Source organism: Plectropomus leopardus, chromosome 1 (assembly GCF_008729295.1).
Source record: "Plectropomus leopardus isolate mb chromosome 1, YSFRI_Pleo_2.0, whole genome shotgun sequence".
NCBI lineage: Eukaryota > Metazoa > Chordata > Actinopteri > Perciformes > Serranidae > Plectropomus > Plectropomus leopardus.
In genome coordinates this window covers 7,226,932-7,249,533 of record NC_056463.1, presented here as the reverse complement: position 1 = coordinate 7,249,533, position 22,602 = coordinate 7,226,932, and the positions used below count along the sequence as shown (strand labels likewise).

Here is a 22,602-nt window from a genome sequence, read left to right as displayed (position 1 = left end):
ATAACGAGATATCGATGTCGATATCTAATATTTACTATGGATGTATTATAGGGAAGGTATTTCCTCACAAACGTCAGGACGATTCTAAGAACCAATGATTGATAGGGGCACCCAAAATATTACAACGTTAAGATTTTTTTTAATTAAAATTAACTATCATGATTTAAATAATATTTTATCTACAGTGTGCTAACAAATAATAACGGTTTCTTTTTGTTTTCTTATTTTTGGCAAAACGTAAACATCTAGAGAGTCGTTGCATAGCCCCCCCATACTTTCAAGAAGTGGTTCCGTCCTGTTTCCAAACTAACCTGGCGCAAACGGTTTCTGCTAGTTTACTGTCGGGGGGTGAAACTCAGTTCACAAGAGTCCGAAACATGAACTTCTAAACTAAATATCGAGCTAGTAAATATCAGAAATGATAAGAGGGACAGGAGAGAGAAAATAAAGGGCGACAATAAGTCACCTAATTCTTCACAAAGCAAGGTGGGTCGCCGTGAGTGGTGGAAATGAACCTGTTTGGTCCATAGTGAATTAAGCTAGGTTTGCTTCCCTAACGTAAAGCTAATGTATTCACAGCAAATTCTCAGTGTTGTTTTGCTTCTCTTTTAGCTTCATTTGATCAAAATATGAATATAAATCAGTTGTCCCTATCCCATAACCCCAGATCCAAGATGCAGCTTCATCCTCAGCATCCCTGCGTCCCCAAACCACCTCACCAATGACCCAGCACGACCCCAAACTGAAGGTGAGCAGCTTTATATCGAAATGTCATTAACAGTGGATGAATAAGTACTCTTTTTTATTTAAATAAAAGTAGCAATACAACAGTCTAAAAAACTCGATTACATGAAAAAAGTTATGGATTCTAAATGTTACCCAAGTAAAAGTTCAGAAGTATTATCAGTAAAACGTGCTTAAAGTACTCATTATGCAGAATACCAACTTTAAAAGTATCATAACCATAGAAATATTATTTCTATGATCATAACATGAGCTCCTAAGAATATTATATGATTCTGTTTGCTTGTAAGAGTTTTTTTAATGTTGTAATTTGTCAATTGGGGGTCAACTTTAAAAACTATTCAATTTTCCATACTATTTTACTACTTAACATACTTTTCTCAGGGGCCAGATAAGATTATGTGAAAATAACTGGTGGCCAGTCACTTATGGCATCATAAGTTATTAAAAGAAAAAAAAAAACTTGTACAAATGGCACAACTGTTTCATCTTTAAGTGAAAAATATACACATTTCCACAGTTCCTAAAAGTTGCAGCCCTCGCTGTCAACTTAATACTTTTTTTGCCGTGGCCCTGTCTGCCACACTGCAGGAATTATCTTGTGTTTGGCAACCGTTCATTAGCTTTTTTACCGTCTGTTTATGAAAACACTTTAGTTTTGCCCATGTAGTTCCTAATGGTGCATATCTAAATTGTATGATAGTCTTGTCATCATGAGGTAAAAAAAATAAATACACTGTGATCATTCTTGATTAACCAATATTGTGTTAAAAATATAGTATATTTAAAAAAAAAAAAACAAGTCAAGGGCTGTTTAAAATGGTCTGAGGGCCACAATTGACCCCTGAGACAGACTTTGGATGTGACTGCTTTACATAAATTACTGGGTAGATTATCACACAAGCAGTTTTGGCAGTTTTGGGTTTGTGGGCTTTCTTAGGATCATCAGTCACTGGGCTCATAGATCTCACATTTAGGTCTGACAAAACAGAAAAAGTATAAAATCAATATTGTATGAAAAGTATGAAAATTAGACTTAGGCTATTTGTATTGAAATCAGCAATTTGAGATTTGATTAATGCTTGTTTATCTTCAGTGGGTGGGAAACACGTTCTCAATTTAAGAAAGCATCCTGAGGATCACATCATGTATTTCTGACCAGTTTTTCACACTGTGTAAATGAGTAGTCAGAAACAAAGATTCAGTCACCAGTTCTCTTAATTATTTTATTATGTGTTACTTTAAGTAGCCATTGTACCTACTTATTGGCTGCTAAAGGCTGACTGACTCTCAACTCGCCTGTTTGAGCGTCTCAGGGGAGAATTTGATTAGTGCGACAGGAAGTACTCTGGTGGCAGACAGCTGGGTGTCTCAGTATTACATCACTGAAATATAACAGTATGTTTAAGAATCAGAGTGTGAACATGGTTAATAGGCCTCATGTGTGTTTTTGGCTGCATGACCGATTATGAAATCGTCTGTATGGAACTTAAAAACCAGTGTTTCATTCCTCAGATTTCAATATGAAATGCATCGTGAACCTAATGTAATTCTAGCTGCTGAAAAATGATGCTGGCTAACTGGATCATACAAGACAACATTAATTTTTCATGTATGTGGTTCAGGAAAATCAATAGATGTGGCTCCTGAACTCTGTCCATTGACTGAGCGTTGACATGTACAGTCAGAGGGATCACACACAAAGATTTAGGCTTTGTCTGTGGCGTAAATCTGACAAAAGTTCAATTGTCAAACTTGTTTACCTCCAGTGATTTAGTCTCACCCTTTGCTAAAGATAGAGGACTCACAAGAAACTGTTTTTATTTTTTAAAAAATAGTTAAAATCAAAGCAGCCATGGCACAGATATCCTAAGTTAAAAATTCTGAATCCTATGGAAAAAATCATTGCTGTGTTTCCAGCGGCTTTTTAGCCACCAAACATTGGTGTTTTTGGCGACCTGTGGGGGTTTTTCCAGGGGCTTTTTCGGCACGAAAACTGGGTATATTTTACCAAAGCGTCGCCGCTTTACCTTCCAGGATAGTAACACGAAAAGCGATTGTTTTTTAGTGAGTCATTGCTGTTTTTTCCATTGGCTTCTTAGGCATAAAAAGTGACTGTATTTCACTGAAACACTGTTGCTTTTCCTGCAAGGATTGAGGCACAAAAAGCTGCTGTTTTTTTTTTCTTAAGACATTGCTGTTTTCTTTATAATATTGTCCATCACAGTAGATATATTTAAGTGCGCACCTGTCTACAACCTGCTAACAGTTCATACAATTTACTATTACTGTACACCTGTCTACCACATTATTCTACTTTTACTTCAATTTACATTATATGTCATAGTATCTGCTGCACAATCTTTATCTTTATGTCTTCAATTCTGAGCAGATTCACATTATTTTTTAAACATATTTGTATGAGTATTGTTGAAGGGAGTCTTAGAACTAAGAATTTCATTGCCAACGACAGTTATTCGGCACATGATAAGTTTCTTTATTTGATTGTCAATGTCCAAACTGAAACTGTGACAATGAAATAGAGATCTCTGATGGATAGGAAAACGCAAAATGGAAAAAAAACAACAAAAACAGATTGGCCAATTTACTCAAGAATATAGCGGCAAAATGTTGATATCTGTATGACGAGTACTGAAGAAAAAACAAACTTGTGATGCCTGAGAACCTAATGGCTTTATGATGAATATTTCATGCTCTGTTTAGTATTCAAACAAGTCACCTCAGGGCAGGTCTTTTTTTTTTTTTGCATTGCTTGTTGGAGAGAGGCTGAATGACACGTGCATCAATTGAGAAAATCTGAATTCGAACCCACTTATGGGGGAGAAATTGTCTTTTTCATGTCCTTATCTCTCCATTTGCTCTGCTGAAGCGCTGACATTTAGAGGTGTCCTTTGCAAAGAGCGGGATGAATTGTTTTCAGAACGACACTTCAAAAGCAGCATTTTCCATACCATTAGCCTGTCTGACTATGACACGAGCCCACGGCTGCAGCATGAACAGGCATGGGTGGATACACACGACTTGAGCTGCACCAATGAATCACTTCAGAGATGACAAAAAAACAAAACAGAGACACAGTCGTTCGACAGAGGTAGTGTAAAGGGCATTTATTGGTTTGTGTATCAGTGTTGGGAATACAATATATGCATCCAGGGGGAAGACTTGAACTTTTGCTTGATCCTTTACGGTGGCCCTTAGAGCGCAAATCAAGAAAACACATGCAAAGAGGTAAAAACAAGCAAATAAAGAAAAGCTCAAATTTACAACATGTGCAGCAATTGAGCGGGGAAAAAAGTCAAAAAGAAAACAGTGAAACACAGAAATGACGCAAATTACATAGAACACAATGGAAATAAGTTTAAAAAAGCAGTTTTATCAACTTAATAGATAGTAAGTAATGTTATACTTTTGTGTTCAAACTTTCTAATAGCATGATTCAGATATGAAGTGGAATGCTTGTAAGACATGGTCCAAAATGGTTTCTTTTATATTTAAAAAAAAGCCAAACCAATTGCTTAGTTTTCAAAGGGTCATATAGCTTGTAGAAGTGTAGAATGCAGCACCGATGTCGACCCAGGTTTCAGAGGGTTAAAATACCAATTTTCCGATACAGTTAAGACTGAACAGTACGGATGCAGCTGAGTTTTACAAACACAGACAGATAAAGGGAAATGCTGCACGTATGGGGCCACACTGATGAAGATATTTGTCTCCTTTTTCTTGTTTTGTCCATCTGCATGTGAGTTTTTAAGTTGCAGTGCATTGAGCTTGCACAGGGCCACAGTAACTCCTACATGTTGACAGTTTTTCAAATAACAATACTTGTGAAATCAGCAGAGGCAAAACTGATGTTGAAATGCCATTTTACAGAGGAGTCTTCGGTTAGGACTTAACAGTAAAGACACAGTGGAGTCCTCCAAAGACAGGCAAGAGGATAAAGTCTTCCCATCAGTGCAGTTTTGCCGCCATCTTGTGGCTGCAGAGAAGAATGAATTCAAGCCCTCTTCATAAGAAGAGGCCATATAGAGTTGACTTTGATGATGTCAACTATATAATGCCACTTTTTTGTCACTATCAATCTCTTTGTCTCACCCATATTGATTTCCAACACAGTGCTTGAACCCATTTTGTATAGCAGATGAAAACAGTCCTCACATCTTTAGGTAAATGTGGTTAACAACCTTGGTCTTGACACAAAGTCTTTGGCTGGAAACACGGTTTGCATTTTGTGATAAGTTAGACTATGACTGTGTTTATATGTCATTTTTGGGGAGGAACACTCAGGGGAAGAGGTCTTAAAATGTTGTTTGGTTGGAAAGGTAATGAAGAATGAATAATGTTTGGATATTATTAGATGCAGTTGGAGTCTTTGTTGCTCAAAGAGACAGCTTTGATTGTGTGGACAGGGCCGACACTAAAGCATTACATCGTTATGATATTCGGGTACATGAAAGGAGGTTTGGTCTCAGTCAGGAAACCATGGAAGGTGCAGTTCCTCTAGTGGACACTGGATGTGCTCGATAGCCACACAAAACAACTATGATGAGGACGAACCCAATGGCGGAAATGCTCTAATGTCAAGAGTCCATATTCCACAAAAAAGTTGTTCAGAGTCGTCTTGGTGATTTTCTACTTAGTGAGAATCCTTTCTCCACCAAGGATAGTATAAGGCAATTTTTTTGGGGGGCGTGTTTGCTTAATTACAGGCATTTCAACGTATCTTGACTTGACTCCAGGGTCTGTCAAAATGGACAAGAGCTTCAAAGCGTCCATTACTACTGAAGGAAGAGAAATACGTCTGTTCGTTCCTGCAGGATTCAGAGGTTTGTTTTTTATACCTCTTAATGCACCAAGATAAACAAACGTCCTCAAGGACTCTCTAGTTCTTCACCTTTGAGACCTCAAAGATCTGCAATACTGGAATTCAGTGGCAATATTCTTGCTTCTTTTCCAGTGAGACCTGCCTTTGCTTGTCCCATCGTTGCCGCGCATGGTATGAGGCCTGCTTCGTACTGTCACACAGCGCAGGCTCCGTCACACTTGATGTGGTACTGTCGGAGGTAGTCCCTGAGCTGCGGCGGCAGCAGCAGGTTGTCTATGCCCTGGTAGGTGGTGTGGCTGCAGATCACAGCCCTGCACAAGTGCTGCAAGGTGAAAGGGAAGGTCCTTGGCAGCGGCCGAGAAAGGAGGGGCTCAAAGAAGAGGCAAGTGGCCGGGTCACTGTAGTGCCGCAGCAGTCCCGTCACACTGGGGTCGCGGTACATGCACGGGTCGCGCACATCAAAGCTGAAGCGCTTGTCGTTCTGCTCTATGCGTGCATGCAGAGAGCGGCTGTAGCGACGGAAGCTGACCGAAAAGAGGAACTCATCCTGGGCAGAGTCTCGGAGCAGAAACGTTCCCTCTGGTTTGCCCTCCAGGAGCTCTTCTGCCTCAAAGCGGTTCAACACACCCCAGTAACAGGAGCTGTTGTTGATCTGGAGCAGATCTGGGACCAGTATGTAGTCAGTGTGACTGCAGTTTCCCTCTGCTCCCACAGGACAAGAAGGGTCCCAGTCCTCCAGATTGGTGCCTCCAGGCCCAGGAGAGCAGCAGATGTCATCCCAGGAGAGGGGGGTCTGTGGTGGGGAGGAAGAGGAGGAGGAGAGATTGGGTTTGAGGGGAGTCTCCATGTCCTTGAGAGCACTTTGGTGGGTGACTTGATTTTTTATAAGGTGCCAACATCGGGCCAATTCAGATTTGGGTGAGAAGGGACACTTTTCCTGCATAAGCTCTGAGACATGGATCTTGCGTTTGGACCAGAAGAGCACTGAGAGGGGTCGCGAGGAGCCTGATGGATGGTGAAGGTGATGATGGTGATGATGGTGAGAGCGCAGAGGAAAACACTGGCCCACAGCATCCTGGAACTTCTGCCGCAGAGAGCGGCGTGACAAGGCCTTCCGACACACTACATCAATGTCTGCAGATGTCAGTGTATCCCCAAGAGTGTTGCAGCTGCACTTTCTCTCTCTCCGCCGCCTTGGACAGGATGTCGACCTCACACCCAGCTCCTCCGTCCCCTCCGTCTCCAGCCCTCCCGGACTCGACCCGTTATGAGAGCTCCTGGAGCGCTTCTTCCCCCGCCAGGCATAACTGTCTGCACTCCAACTGCGGAGGCCAGATTTGGGACGAGTGTCCAAACCTCGTGGCTTCTTTTCTGACATGGCTGCTTCCTCTTCTTATTCTGTGGTGCATTAAGAAACAGACGTCTGAGTCATAACAGCAAAAGAGGACCATGTCTGATATGATTTACGACGCATTTATCAAACAACATGTAGTTTATTTTCAAAAATGTGCTTTCAATAGAGCTCTAGTATAACAGAAAATCTGATTTGAGGCTTTGCAAAATCCTTTTTTGTTATTTCTTCAGAACATTTTTAGTCGGGACCACGATGGTTCCATAGACAACTCTTTGAGGGTGCTACAACTCTTCAAATCAGTGATGGACTCTTCATTTTAATTTTTCATGGCTTTTTAAAGGTCCAGTGTGTAGGATTGAGGGGGATATATTGGCAGAAATGGAATATAATATTTGTCCTTTTTAGTGTATAATCACCTGAAAATAAGACTCGCAGTGTTTCCATTACCTTCGAATGAGCCGTTTTTATCTACATAGGGAGGAGGTCCTCCTCTACAGAGATCGCCATGTTCTCCGCCATATTTCTACCGTAGCCCAGAACGGACAAACCAAACACTGGCTTTAGAAAGGGCCAAACATATTTTCGCATCGGCCTCCATAGTTAGCAGCTTCTCTGCGACGAGCATTATTGGAAAAACACAGATTTTTTTTAATGTATATGCTTTTTTCAGTGTTTTTTAAGGTTTTAAATCACCTGGTCCATTTATTTTAGAGAGGAGGAGAACCCTGCAGATAATTCAGCTGGATCAAAGGTGAACACACAGTAGCAGGTGCTACACTAATCACCATATCCGACGTGCAAAATAGTGTCAGAGAAACATTTATTTATAACATAGAACTGCTTTATTTAATGCTTATACCAGTGTAAATAATCAGATTCATTTATTTTGGAGAGGAAGAGACTCTACAGGAAATTTGGCTCACGGTAAAAACCTCCTGAACATGAGCACACGTGCAGGCACCAGGCATGTGTGCTCGTCTGCAATGTACCAAAAAGCATTGGAGAAACACTGATTTATAATGAGAAACTGCTTTATTCAGTGTTTTAACTCGTTTAAATAACCACACCTATTTGTTTTAGAGAGGGGGACAGCTCTGTGGATAATTCGGCTGCCGCTAAAAAACCTCCTGGAAAATAAAAACTGAAGGAATTCTAAAAGGAGTTCACACTTGGCACATGAGAGATGTTTCAGTTGGTTGCAATCTGTAAACCTCACCGTTAGATGTCAGTAAATCCTACACACTGCTCCTTAAAGGTTTTGCAAAGTGATCTCTTAAATGCAGTTTTAGTCAAGACCTTAAAGGTGACATAAACCATCCTCTGAGAATGCTCCGACTCTTCAAATCAATGTTACTCTTTTTAAATGTATTTATCAGATTATTTTTAGTTACACCACAACCAAAAAACAACGCTTCAAATACTTCTGCTTAGTCTGTGTGTGCAGGACTACTATATAATTATTTGGTGCAAGACTAAGAGGCTGGTGTGGACATTTTTTTTCCGATCATCTCCAGTGACAAGTAATCAAATTAAGACCTCAGTGTTCAGTAACATCCTGCAGACTAAAACGGAAGAAACAAACACTAAAATTGATTTAACATCTTCCTAGGCAACATTTCATGCTTCGTTCATGAGATGTTAAAGAGGAAAGTTTTGTTAAACTGCCCACAAAGCTACAGTTGAAACACTTGAGTTATATGGTGATAGAGTCTGCAGAGATAGTCTCTGAGAACACAAAATAACAGTCTCATCAAACGGAGCCGCCTGTAAACGGCAGGAAGTTTAAGCTCTCTCTGTTGTTGTTACTCTTTAAAGATTAATGCAGGAGATGATCTTACCTTCCAAACAGTGTCAAACATCCACATCCATGTTATAGCCACTGAACATTAGCGTACACGTGTGACCCGCCTGCAGCCAGCTCCAGCTCTAACAGACGGCAGACTGTTCCGCTTCCTATATAATTATGATGCCAAATCCCCGAGGGGGGAGCAGTTTCCTCTCCTGCCAGGGCCGGCTCTGTATGAATGAATGAATGAATGAAGAGAGGGAGGAAGGTGGAGTGGGGTTGAGCAGGGAGAGGGGAGGGAGGGAGGGGTGTAAGGAGAGGTTTGTTTCAGGTTAATGGCAGTGAGACATCCTCTTCTTACATTTTCTTTACACATTCATTGACAAATTCCATCTCTAAAAGAAAGAGAAAAAGATAACCAGAGCAGGCGGAGAGTGCTTTCTCGTTCACAAAGTGAATTATTTCCGCCTGTAATTCTATTTCTGCACGCAGATTCGAGTTGTCTTAATTTCATCAGCGGCCCATGGTGTAACTTTAAAACATCAAAGCACATTTCATGGGGCGCTTTAAATCTGTTTAAGTCTGTCTGTGCAGGATGCCAAACTACAAACAGATAATACTCTTCAAGTTTACAAGCAGCCTGCACACGCCACCCGCTTCTGCACATCAGAATCTGTCTAATTAACCATTCAGCCCAGTAGAGGAAACAACCAAGCATTTTAAAAAGCTTCACTTATTGATTGAATAACCTTTGAGTTTCCCAGTTAAAACTTCCAGCAAGTCCTGCTGAAAGGACTCATCTGTCAAGGTGATGTCATGCAGACTGTGTGCATGACATTTTGGGAGATCTATAATTCATGAAACAAATAGACTACATCTATCAGACAAATAATATTACTCCCAGTGGTTAAGTGTGTGTGTGTGTGTGTGTGTGTGTGTGTGTGTGTGTGTGTGATCTCTGTGAGCTCTAACAGATAAAGGATAGTCATCAATAAATGCCTGACATCTCAGATAATGTAGTGACACTCAACTTCCTCTTAACTGAATATTTAATGCTCTTCACATTATCACACAGCCCAGCAGGATGATAACGCCATGTGCTCTGGCAAACTACCAATCAATTTATCTGACTCCAAAAAAAGTAGCAAAGAAACTGAAACTAAACTGACTGAACTTTGGCTGAACGCCCCAGGGGACAAAAACTATTACATCAGATACAGTAAGCTAACTAATGCAAATTAAATCTATCATCTCTCCACAGTTTGGCTCCTTTGGCTCATTTTGTCAAAATGTAAATCAGAAAACACAAGATTCGTGTCAAATATTGATGCAGTTTGGGTCCCAAACTTAATTATCTAATACGCACAAAGCAAAAACAATCACATCTGGCAGTCTGGCATTAGGTGCTACGTATAATGTAAATGTATGAATTGAAACCAAATGCAAGTTTACAGCTATGCTTGTGTGCTAAATGCTAACATCAGTATGCGTGCAGCATGCTCACAATATGGTGATGTTTAGCTGATATAAATAATAACTTTATAGCACCTTTTAGGTAAAAGTGTGGCCCCAAACTGCTTTACAAATAGGATTTAAAAACAATTTTAGGCCATGCAGGCACAAAAATGAAAATAAATATTAATAGGCAAGGCAAGGCAAGGCAAGTTTATTTGTATAGCACATTTCAGCAACAAGGCAATTCAAGGGGGGAACAACAGGGGGAAAAGAAACACATTTAAAACATTATAAAAGAAGCATGTAAAAGGTGATTAAAAACAGCAAGTAGGAAAACAACAGATAAAACCCAAAAATATAAAAACACATATATTAAAATAAGAGTTGCAGTGCAGAGTTTCGAAGGAAAGTATAAAATTTAAAAAGTAAAAAGCCTTTTAGTCAAAGGCAGCAGTGAACAGGTGAGTCTTTAACCTTGACTTAAAAGAACTCAGACTCTCAGCAGACCTGATATTTTCTGGTAGTTTGTTCCAGATATACGGAGCACAGAAACTGAATGCTGATTCTCCATGTTTAGTTCTGAATAAGTCAATTATTTGAGAACAATACAAAAAAACATTAAAATATATCCAATAACAAACAAAAGAAAGAATGTACAAATACCAAATATGAAATGTAAGGATGTTAGATTACTTCATATAAAATTTAAAAAAGAAGATAAAAACAAATAAAAAGACAGGTCTTTATTTTTTATATGCCGTAAAAACAAAGAAAAGAACAAGAACATAAAACAGTGATGAAAAAAAACTTTTTTTTTGCAAGAGCCATGTGCTGCATCATCAGCTGTACCCATCATGAAATCTGATTACATCAAAGCAGGATGAGTGTTACTAGGCAACACTTTCATCATGCCATTCATAGATTCTCAGAAACTCCCCATTTACCGCACTCTCCATGAAACATTCAGCCTCTTCATTGAACGACAGCACAAATTGATTGGTTAGAATAATGGGTCGAGGAAAAAACACACACATACACAGAAACACACAGTCAGGTGAACCAGCGAGAGAAAGACGCGTGCTCCTAAGTGGATGACTTAATTTACTAAATGTAAGTCAAAAAATAAATACATTTTTAAAAACACAAAAGAAAAATAAAGAAAGATAGATTACAGATTCATCATGTTTTGTAACAGAGAAACATTATGTCAGATACAGAATGTATTGCACTTTACTCATGGTTAAGTGCAATACAATATTATATTAAGTCTATACCTTATTCTTTTTGTCTCGTGTTCAAGTTAAACCAGTATTATATTGGTGCTATTCTGATGCAAACTGTGTTAACATTTAACCTTAGTCACTTTTTGGGTGCAGTCTTCAATTCTGAAGCTGTGAAAGAGAAAGAAATACAATAATTGGAATAAAAACTTGTTTTAAATATGATCATTCCATAAAAAGGTTGATCAACTAGCTAAAAAATATTCAAATTACATCTATGTCTTCTTAAGTATTGGTCATTTCAAAGGCTGTAGTGGACTCAAGATGTTTCCTATTTCACCGAAAAGTCTGTTCTCAGGGTCTGAGACCTTTTAAAGTTTCTCGGTTGTAAAATGCATGTTTGACCACTGTTGGCTTCCAAACCTTGTGAGGTGACAAAATGCACAGTGGCGGCTGTAGCACCTTTGGTGCCGTAGTGGTCATATTTACTGAGTAGAGCTTGAATGCATCACAATGTAACTCAGTCAGCTCAATGCAACCTCTGTAAGCTCACGCTAACAAGCTCTCCTTCTGCCGAACTGTACACCGATTTGTTGGTTTTTCATTTTCTCTCTCTCCGCATACACTCCTCAGTGGTGGGGTGGCTGAGGTGGTTGCTCTTTTAGGTAGATGGGCAGATTACCGAGGAGGAATTAGATGGGCTGTGCTCCTCTATACATTTCCATGGCTTTAAGGTGGGTGTACTGTAAACGACTTGACTCACCTATTGTTCATTGTTCATTTTTTCATTTCATTTTATTTTATTTGCATCATTATAACAGTAACAGAAAACAGGTTAGAAAAAAATACAGAAAAAGAGGTGCCAGAGAGGTTAGAAAACCCAAATGGGCTTATAGACATACCTCATTGAAGATAATACAATAGATTACAAGTAATACAATAGTTAGATATACTTGTGTGTGTGCATGTGTGCATAATTAGACTATAGGTTACAATATACTAATGGAGGCTATTAGGGGACTTGATTTATCAGGCTGGGCCTCAATTCTCAATTGACATTATTAAGTTCACACTGTAATGACAACTTTTTTTTCACCGGGTGCCCTTGGTGACCGTCTATATCACGTCACCACTGACTCTGCACGTAAATTATTCTGCACAGACTTTTAGGATTTTTGTGATTTGTGATCTGATCACATTTTGATATTAGGTGTAAACAGGATCAGTTTATAAGCATAAACAGCCTCTGTGATTGTAAAAGTTGGAGGACGTGTTGATTCAGAAATATTGTTTTGTCAAGAGAACGTGTACCCTGTAAAATAGATGTATATCCTTTAGGGATTGTTTGCTTGATTGACAGAAGCTTCAGCCTGTCACAGCCTGCCACACTGGCTGCCAATTCCTTGTGCCACTTGAGCTCCAGAGCTGTTGCCCATATTTGTATTGTCTGATTTAGTTAAGTCTAATATGTAAAACACAAATGAAGCCCACTTATATCTGCTGCACCAACTCACTGCAATTTTATAAAGTGTGTCAGTGGGGTGTGGTGCAGACTTTTATCCAGGAAGTGCCTCGTGCAGTGGGTGAAATCCAGTCGGCCCATTAACCTGCTGCAGCCAGGACTCGACCAGGGGCTCGTATCAGTCCGCATTACAGAGGCATCGATCCCACGAGCAGCACGGCCGACAGGAGCACTCATGAATAATTGATGCTGCTCTGATTGAATGGAGACTCTACTCTGCTTTTATTTTTATATGAAGGCTATTACAGCTTTTTATTGACATTTACGCAGTCAGGAGCAGTGAATCTACAAAATGCAAGTGTTACAGTTTCAGATATAGTGTGTTTGCGTGCAGTGTTGGATGCACAAGTTCTGTGAAATCATATTATTTTAGTAAGTTTTTTTAAACTGCTCACAGACAGCGAACAGGGCATGCCATTACAAACCTGCATCAAATGCACTATTTAAGAAATAATAATAATAATAAAACTTCTTAGGCTGTGCATTTCAAGAAACAAACAATTACACATGTTCTTCATTTGAAAGCCATGTAATGCTTCTCTAACCCTGACCATACACTAACCAGAACTTCATTTCCACAACTACAGTGTTTCCTTTAACATTGCATATGTATACATAGACTCTAATATTTTGAATAGTACAATATTCTGAACTTGACATGGGTCCTGGAAACAGCATATGTTTGGATATTCTGAGTTAGACCTTTTTCCAAATTAAGCATCCTGATTAAGACACGCAGGATATGCAGGTATTATTCAGGTTTTATAAACATGCTTTTGACATCTTTACAACAAATTCAGAATATGAGTCTTAACTGGGGTTTTTACCACAGTTTGCGACACATGGCTGATTTATGGTCAGCTCTGAGCATTACCATTGATGCATTGTACACAAACCAACTCTGCGACAGTTTGTAAAGATGCATGAAAAGCCCACATTTCTGATCAGAAGAAGTAACACACCTACTTTTAAACATCATGAAAGATTGGGATATCAATAGATTTTTGGATATGGAAATATTGCAATGCCGACCTTTCTAAGAAAATGGTTAAAGGACTGAAAGCAGGAGAAGCTTGAACAAGTCTGCTAAAAGAAAAAAAAAAATCATTTTTTGATGCAAAAATGCGAAATGGCACAAGCAGCTCCTTTCTTTCCACTATTCCATTTTGATGTGATAAACAACATGTTAGAGCACGTTAATCAGAGTATGCACAGCTGCATGTAAATATAAATATTGGTTGAATATTCATTTTCTTTAGCCATGATAACAGCTCCGGAGGAATATTGCCTTTTTGAAATAAGAGCAAAAACTGGAAAACTGGAAACTGGAATTTGTGCGTGTAAACATAGTCAGTGTCACTGAACATATGGTTTATTGTTCTTGTCTGGTGATAGTTTTGCATGACAAGATGGCATTGCTGGAGTAAAGAAAAACAAGGGGAAAGAAGGGATGAGTGACTTTAGGAGAAGTGGGACACACCCCCTGTTTTCAGACTCACCTGTCTGCACAGTCTCAGGTGCTTTGGATTCTGTTTGAATACCAGGCCAAGTGAAGCTTAGTGTCTCTTTGTGGATTTGTCTTTCAAACATTGCACCATTGTGCGTGTGTGTGTGTGTTTGTGTGTGTGTGTGTGTTTGTGTGTGTGTGTGTTGGCTGCGAGGCAGTATCTTCATGTGAATTACAGAGATGGTAAATTGAATCAGCAGGGAGTCTCTGGCTCCACTGGTCTCAGTTGTTTTCATTGATCTGTATCAGAAGACTCCTCAGACCAACAGCAGCGCTGCTCCTCTCACTTTAGATACCACAGGGTCTCATTACATCTCACTTAAAGATATATTCCACCTTTTTTTATCTGTGTGGCAACCTGAGCTGTCTGACATCTGCCGCAAAGAGAAGTGGATGTTTGACCTGAAAATGTCCTATGGAGTATGTTCCCAGACATCTTTTCAGGTCTTTGTGCATTTTTATTGCTACTTTAAGACATTTTACTTGCAGAATGTGTTGATGTAACAAAAACAAATTAAAAAAAAACATGCAATGAGAACACAAAACTAATTGAAGAATGAACTAATTAAAACAAGTGTAAAAAATACACGAGTATTGATCAAATCCAAACAGATCAATAATTTAAAAACATGAAAATGTTGTGATGAAGTGAACAAAAACTCATCTTAAACATGTGTTCCACTCTGACATTGAGGTTATAATTTGCTCTTGTTTATTTAATATGATTGATTATCTCATGGTAATTATTGGATCATTTTATTCTCTGTTCCTCATAGTATGTAAATATTTGTCTATTAAATAACGTTAATATCTTTTCCTTTTTTAAGCACCTGTCTTAGGAATACAGAATCTCTTTTACACCTTATGACATTCAATGAAATTAATGATTACCTGGAGTGTAAATCAATCTGCAGAATCAGGTAAATAATATGTGTGTATGACATTATGACAGTTTTTTATATTAAAATTATTACGATGGTTGTGTACTCTGGGGAGTATTTAGGCCTTCTTCTTTTCTTTCAAATATTTTTATTAAATTTTCTGCAAACATGAAAAAGTCAGTACAACAAATACAGAGCATAATAAATGCTGGATATGGTAACACATGCACATAGAAATAAAGAAATAAAAATAGTAATACTAGTAGTAGCCAAAATAATAATAATAATACAATTTTAAGAATCGATACATCTTAAAAAATGAAAGTTAAGTAAAATAACATTGTAAACTGAAATAAATTCAGTAAATAAAAAAAGAGTAAAATTTAGGCCTTCTTATGACAACTATCCTCACTTCACTATGATACTCTATTTCTTTGTCGTAATTTTCTTTCTTTCTCTCCACTCTTTTTCTGTTTCTTTGGTCTTTTCTCCCATCTCTCTGTTCATTATTTCTTTATTTTTTCTACATCTAAAACATACTCTTATTCCTTATGAATAGTTTTACTTTACATGCATACTTTTTAACTTTGAAGTAGAATGTTGTTGGAATGAAGTTCCTTTTTTTGTCGTACTGCTTATATTACCTCAGTCCATAAGGATTCAAGTACTTCTTCCACATATAGAGACGGCACATGTTGGCGTGTATCATATGCACATTGTTTTGTGGCCATTAAAATGCAGACGGGCTTTGGATATTCATCTGCAGTTGACATGTGAGCCGTTGTATCGACTTTCCTCGGGGGAGATTTATTTATGTCTGCAGCCTCTCTGCTTCCCGCAAGTTAGGTGCATCCAGTGAGGTTTCTCCTCTCCGTCATGTTAGAAAGAGCGAAACCCAAGCCCGGCTGGACACTGGACTCTGGACTGAACACACAAACACACACATGCACACTGGTGTACGGATATACTTACATGAGTGCATCTCCTATATATATACACCATATATGCATTTTCCAGCAGATAGTGGTCCAAAATCGTGACTGTGCTACAAGAATGGTTCAAAGTCAGTTTTTAAATTCTTGTGGAAATCAAATCTGCCAAATATATCAGGCTGTAAGATATTGGAGGCTGATGAAATGGCGAAACCATAAAACATGTCGCCTTGGACATTAATTATGTGCTTATTTAGTGTATTAAATGTGTCCTGTGGAGGTTTTGACCATCGTTAGTGCTATTGCTTTTTACATGTGGAAACACATTCCTGCAAATGGTTTCGCATAATTTGACTGAAAAGGCATCCAATGACAGAGTTTCAGACACCACAGATACCATACAGGACACAACATGACAAGAAGATGAAACGATTAAAGTGCCTCAGTGCTTATCAACACGTTTAATGTGTAATTAATACCAATAAATACACAAAACTAGAAAACCAAACCCTAAAATAAAACAATCTAAAAACTGTAAATAACTACATAAATCATAAATACAGGCTCAGAATGATCCTGGGCGATTTCCCACAGCTTGTTTACCGGTGTGACGGCAGCTGGAGCAAACCTGTTTTTAAAGCGCTGGTTTTACTCCTCAGGACTAAAAACCTCTGTCCAGAGGGTAGAAGCTGAAAGCTGATTTTTAAGTGAACTGTCCCTTTAAGTTGACTTAGACTAAAGTAATAAATCTGTTAAATGTATTTTCGTACTCATAAAACATGTATAAAATACATTTAAAAATATTTTAAAATCTGCATTCCTGCATTGTTTGCAGTTGTTGACATTACTGGTCTTCTTCTGAAGCAAGATGTTTGCTCTCACCTGTGTGCTTGTGTGTTCTGAGCAGACTAACTCATGTTCTCTCAAGTTTTGTCTTTATAAATCATTGCTCCATGAAGCAACCAGTGGCCAAAATCAACACAGGGAATCTTTGACACACAGACGCATCTCAACATACAGTATTATCAATGCCAACATCTTTAGTTTATAAATTTCCTTCATAAAGTAAAAACATGCATCAAATCCAGTTTTTTAAATTTCTGCTTCTGACAAAAAGGAATAGTCACACTTATAAATTTACTGTACTATCACTTAAATGTTAAAACCACATAGTTTACCATTCTGTGAACATTTACCGATGAAATGAGTTCATCCTCATGGAAATGCATCAACAAACAGATCCTCAACGCTGTAATCAGTGCACTTCTCTCTGTGATAAATGGAATGATAAACTGAAAGTGGAAGCAGCATCTTTATTTTCCTTTCACTGTTGTTTCAAGACAGCAGGATGTGAGTCAACACTGTTTTCCACTCCATCAGCTCGTCATGTTAAGACGCCCTGACAGGGCATCACAACGCCAATCAATATTGAGAGGGTGAAGAGGATGGAGATCCAACAAGATAACATAATTACCTTTTATTACTGCTGCATGTCACTGAATCACGAGCACACACAGACGGACGAAATCTAGTTACACCTCTTTGGCATCACACTCCTTTTATATTAAATATATAGCCTCGCCTCAAAACTCTCACACAGAATTTTACTCTTTATATAACATGCTTTTCAACGTTTACTTGATTTCTTCACGTACAGGTTTTGCCTTTTTGTTTTCTTGTAACCTAAAGGTTGGAAAAAAACATCTTATTTTACACTATCTGACATTTTAATGTTCTATATCAGGTTGTTCCAGCTCTTTACTCAAGATCTATGAACATTTCAAAACCAAGACGTCTTTTATAGCTTTATCATCTTTTGGAAACTTTTTTTTCCAACTACAATAATCTCCGCCCGGCATAGCCTAGCCTGAATGGGGTCATGCACTTTTGTGAGTGAGTGTGTGTGTATGTGTGTGTGTGATGCATTTTTATTTTATAACTTATAGGACAGTCACATCAAAGTAGATCTGTTACAGGGTGAGATGAAATCATTGTTAGAAACTACTGAAACAGGAAAAACTGCAAGCATTAATGAAGCAAAATATTTCAGCTGAGTCATTATCTGACAGCTGATGACTCTTCATAATGTTTGACTCAGTTGTAATCAAATATCTGGTTGACTGTTTCCGATTTAATCGCTGACGTTCATTTTGATACCTTCTGATATCCTCCTGTGCCTCATGCAAGATGCTGAGTGTGTACGCGTGTGTGTGTGTGTGTGTGTGTGTGTGTGTGTGTGTGTGTGTGTGTGTGTGTGTGTGTGTGTGTGTGTGTGTGTGTAGGTAGAATTATTTAGATCCTTCATTTAAGTGAAAATTAAAATAGAATTACAGAATTATCATCTGCAAAATGTAAAAAGTATCAAAAGTAATTATATTATCCAGTTTTTATCACTAATGATAACATGTAAGAGCATTTTGTTGTTGTAATTTGTTCATTTATTATTAATTTAGCTATTTTATAGACTTTGTACATTGCAGATAGATAAATAGATAGAAACATGTCATGCCACCTAGTGGCTCATCCCTCATGGGATTATATGACACCTTTGCAACATAATGCACAATAGTCCAAAGAACATGTTTCGTGACATGAAGATAGCTTCTGGTATTGCTGGCAAAAAAAAAAAAATCCTACAGCTGAACAGATAGATTTTTTTACACAGAAAGGAAGAGAAATAATAATAATAAATAAATAAAAAATAATAATAAAAAAATAATATTAACAAGTAATAAGAATGCTAAGAATATCATGTTTTATGTAAAACAAATATCAAGTAACTATAATATTTCCCTCTAAAATGCAGTGGAGTAGGATGTAAAGTAGCATAAAACTGAATTGAACATTGAAATACTCAAGTACAAGTATGTCAAATGTGTATGTAAGTATTTGCTAAAATGTACTTAGTTACATTCCATCACTGGTGTAGGTACAGTAGGCAGTGCAATCAGGATCGTCAATGTAAATCTCTTAATTCTGGCCTGTGCAGAGGAGTTACTATGTGTTTCAGCAGTGTAATAAAGAGCCACTGTATTGATTAAAGAAAGGAAGTTATTTTTCCCATAACCCCTGTGGAGGTCAGAGGTCAGGGTCAGCTGAGAAACATAATGTAGCTGGACCGGATGCAGTGTTGATGCCTGCGATTTCAGGCATTCAAAACCATAGATTTTCCATTGTGGGCTCTCTAGCTGCTGAAAAGATGCTACAAAATGATGGATGTTTTGGAAATAGTGATTGCACTGGCAAATCAGAGTATTGGGACTTTTGACTTCTGTGCTTTAAAGTTTGTAGTCATCCTGAGAGGCATGTAAAAAGTTAGAGTTGGTGGATGATTAAGCATATATATTTTAATATACTCAATCTTGACGCATGTCCTCCTGGAATTAGTCTTTCTATAAGGTCGACTGCGGCTCAGGAGGTAGAGCAGGTTTGTCCACCAGGCGGAAGATTGGCAGATCAACACCAGCTTCTCCAGTTTGCATACTATAATAATACCATAAAATGCAGTTCAGTTATCAAGTAAGGTACAAGTATCTCAAAACTGAAGTACAGTATTTTGATAAATGTACTTTGTTACTTTCCACTTGTCTGCATGAGGATGCAACCATGCAGCCGCCACACTGACCACCACTTCACCAGCAGAATAACGTTACAAAACACTGACCCTCATGGAGTCGTGGTGGTCTGACCAGGTTTTTCTTAATTATACTGTAGCTGACTGCCATTAGAAGATACAGACCCAAAGAGCAGCTGCGTTGTTTGCTGTGTTGTGTTGTAAACCGCAGGCTGAGTATTGATTAACTGAGGATTTAATTGTGTACTTTTGGGAGCTTGAAGCATGACCTCATATCCTATTACAACCCTTCAGTGTTGAAATCAAAGCGATTTCTGTGGCACCAAATTTTAACTTGACCACTCAAACAGTGTCAAATACACTGAAGGAGACGTTGCAACAGTTTTCCGTTGTTGTTAGACAGTGACGGACTGACAGCCAAAACATCCCGACAGCCTCTCTGTCTCTCTGCAGCTTATCGGCCGGCTCACATCCTGCCTGTCTCCCGGCCTCTAATGCACAGAGGAGAGCGAGCGAGGGGAGGGGATCATTTGAAGAAGCTTGTATGTCTCTTGCTAGTCATGTCAACATTTGCAAAAACCCCACCGAAAATCAATAGGAGAGAGGAGAAATTCCAGTAACTCTGTGTCTGTGCACGCAGCTTGTCTTACAGCGGAAGTGTGAGCCGGTGACACAAACACAGCATACAGAACCATGAAACATGGTCGGAAGGTACACTGGGATTCAACCAGTTTGGATTAAATTTAGCTGTTGATAAGCTAAAATCTGGTCATCTTTGCACTCTGAAAGTCCTAATCTTTGTTTTCTTGTTAACACATAATAAAATAATTGTATAATGTGTGAGGAGTCCTGTGTACTGACCAATAAACAGGTAACACAGGCACACACGCTCTGATAAAAGAAAGTAACAAAGTACATTTACTCAGTTCTATATTTAAGTACAATTTTAAGATATTGTGATTTATTTCAATGTTCCTATTTCATGCTATTTTGCATTTATTACATTTTAAAGGCAAATATCGTACTCTGTGCTCCACTATTGATTTGGGAGCTGTGGTTACGATTGTACTTTACAAAACATCTGACCTGTTGATCTGATCTGTTTCTAAAACAAAAAACATTGTTCAGTGCACAAAATCTCCTTATCAGGTCATTTTAGTCTGTCATTGAGTCGTTAAACTTTGTTTGTTATAATAAAAGTGGAAAAATCTGCAATTTCAAGTATTTTATAAAACATTTTATTTTTTTTCACTAGTCTTATGAAGCAATCTGCCTCAGTCTCTCTTTAATCATTTTAAGAGATTTATTTTATATTTTGTTTTTTAAAATAATCATTTAAGGAAAAAATGGATAAATATAGTAGTTTTACTCCACAGACAGATTTTTTTCTCTCCGCTTTTAAGAAAATCAGACTTGTGTTTACATTCAGAAATGTCTTCATGAGATTGGGGGTTTTGCAGCTTGAAGTGCCCAGCGGTAGTTAATAGCAACAGTAAAAGGCTATGTGCACATAAATGCACCAGTAATAATAATCCTTTAATGCAACATGTACAATTAATACATCATTATGAGTACCAATAACATAAACGTCTTCGAAAGCCTTTGGATTCAGGACTTTTACTTGTAATTGTTTTGTTTTTTTTTTTGTTTTTTTACACAGGTATTGTCAGTACCAGATGTAAAACATTCAGTTCCACTGGCAAACTGTTAGCGTTAGATCTTTGCATCATTTTCCCTTTATTTCTCCCCGTGTCACCTAAAGGCAGATCCGCCACTACACAGCACTAAACATCAAAGTGACAGAGTAAGCAGCTTTTTAAAGAACAAAGTGAGACATTTAACAGCTAAAGAGTCTTAGGAATTGGCAAAGAAAAAAAAACAACAAAAAAACAACAGTGTTTAGCTGAAGCTCTGCAGTGCCAGTAAAGCACACTGCAGTGGATGTGTGTGTGTATGAATAGAGGCCACACACACAGTTAATCACAGCTAAAACTATTAACTGCTGTATAGTAGCAGCAGGCGGTTATCTCCCATCTGTTATCTGAAGGCCTGTTGTCATCAGCAGGTTGAAGTTATAAAGCTATAGGAGAGCAGAGATAATGATTACTGTCCCCAGGTGGTTTCAACCTTAAAAAATACTATTTGGCAATGCAGATTAGGGGGGTAATTGTCCACAATGACCAATCATATGAGGTATTTCAATGTCTCAGTAAATCAAATAGTTACCACCAGCTCAGAAAAACAATATAATACAACCTGTCTACATTTCTGACAATATATACATTTGTTTTTTGCACCATACTGAATATTTTTATTGTTTATATTTTGTTTGCACTCTATAAATTTGCACTCACTTTGTATTGCAACTGCTGCACCACATTTTACCTCAGGGATAATAAAGTTTCACCTTTTAAGATTTTATGCAGCCAGCTGGGTTTGAATTATTATATGGGTTTGTTCGGAGTTTGCAGTATAAAGAAGAATTGCAGCACTGAGACGAGGAAATTAACCAGCTGAGAAACAATATCAAAGGTTTTAGCTACAGACTGTTTCATAGAGGTGATAGGTAATTCATTTACTTTTTTACTGTCATTTACTATCAAATCATTGCAACTACAGGGCCATGGAAAAATGAGGAAAGTACTTAACATGTCAGTCCCCACAAATTCAACTTTATAATAACCACAATACAAATGATCTAATGGTGTGATGCGATGATCTAAAATTTTGGGAACTTTTGCTTTGCATTCACTAGAGAACACAACTCTTTCAGTTAAAATCTTA

At 38.1% G+C, this 22,602-nt stretch overlaps 1 protein-coding gene across 1 annotated transcript; it reads right to left on the bottom strand.

Annotated features, from left to right (window-relative positions):
• Window positions 1-5,780: 5,780 nt before the first annotated feature.
• On the bottom strand, window positions 5,781-6,965 carry socs4 (suppressor of cytokine signaling 4). The gene has a single exon (XM_042490944.1). It carries the CDS (start codon window positions 6,963-6,965, stop codon window positions 5,781-5,783), a length of 1,185 nt encoding a protein of 394 aa, XP_042346878.1.
• Between the last annotated feature and the right edge of the window lie 15,637 nt (window positions 6,966-22,602).

Bases quoted from the DNA above. Each gene is read 5' to 3' on its own strand.
- socs4 (XM_042490944.1), bottom strand. From the start codon at position 6,965: ATGTCAGAAAAGAAGCCACGAGGTTTGGACACTCGTCCCAAATCTGGC.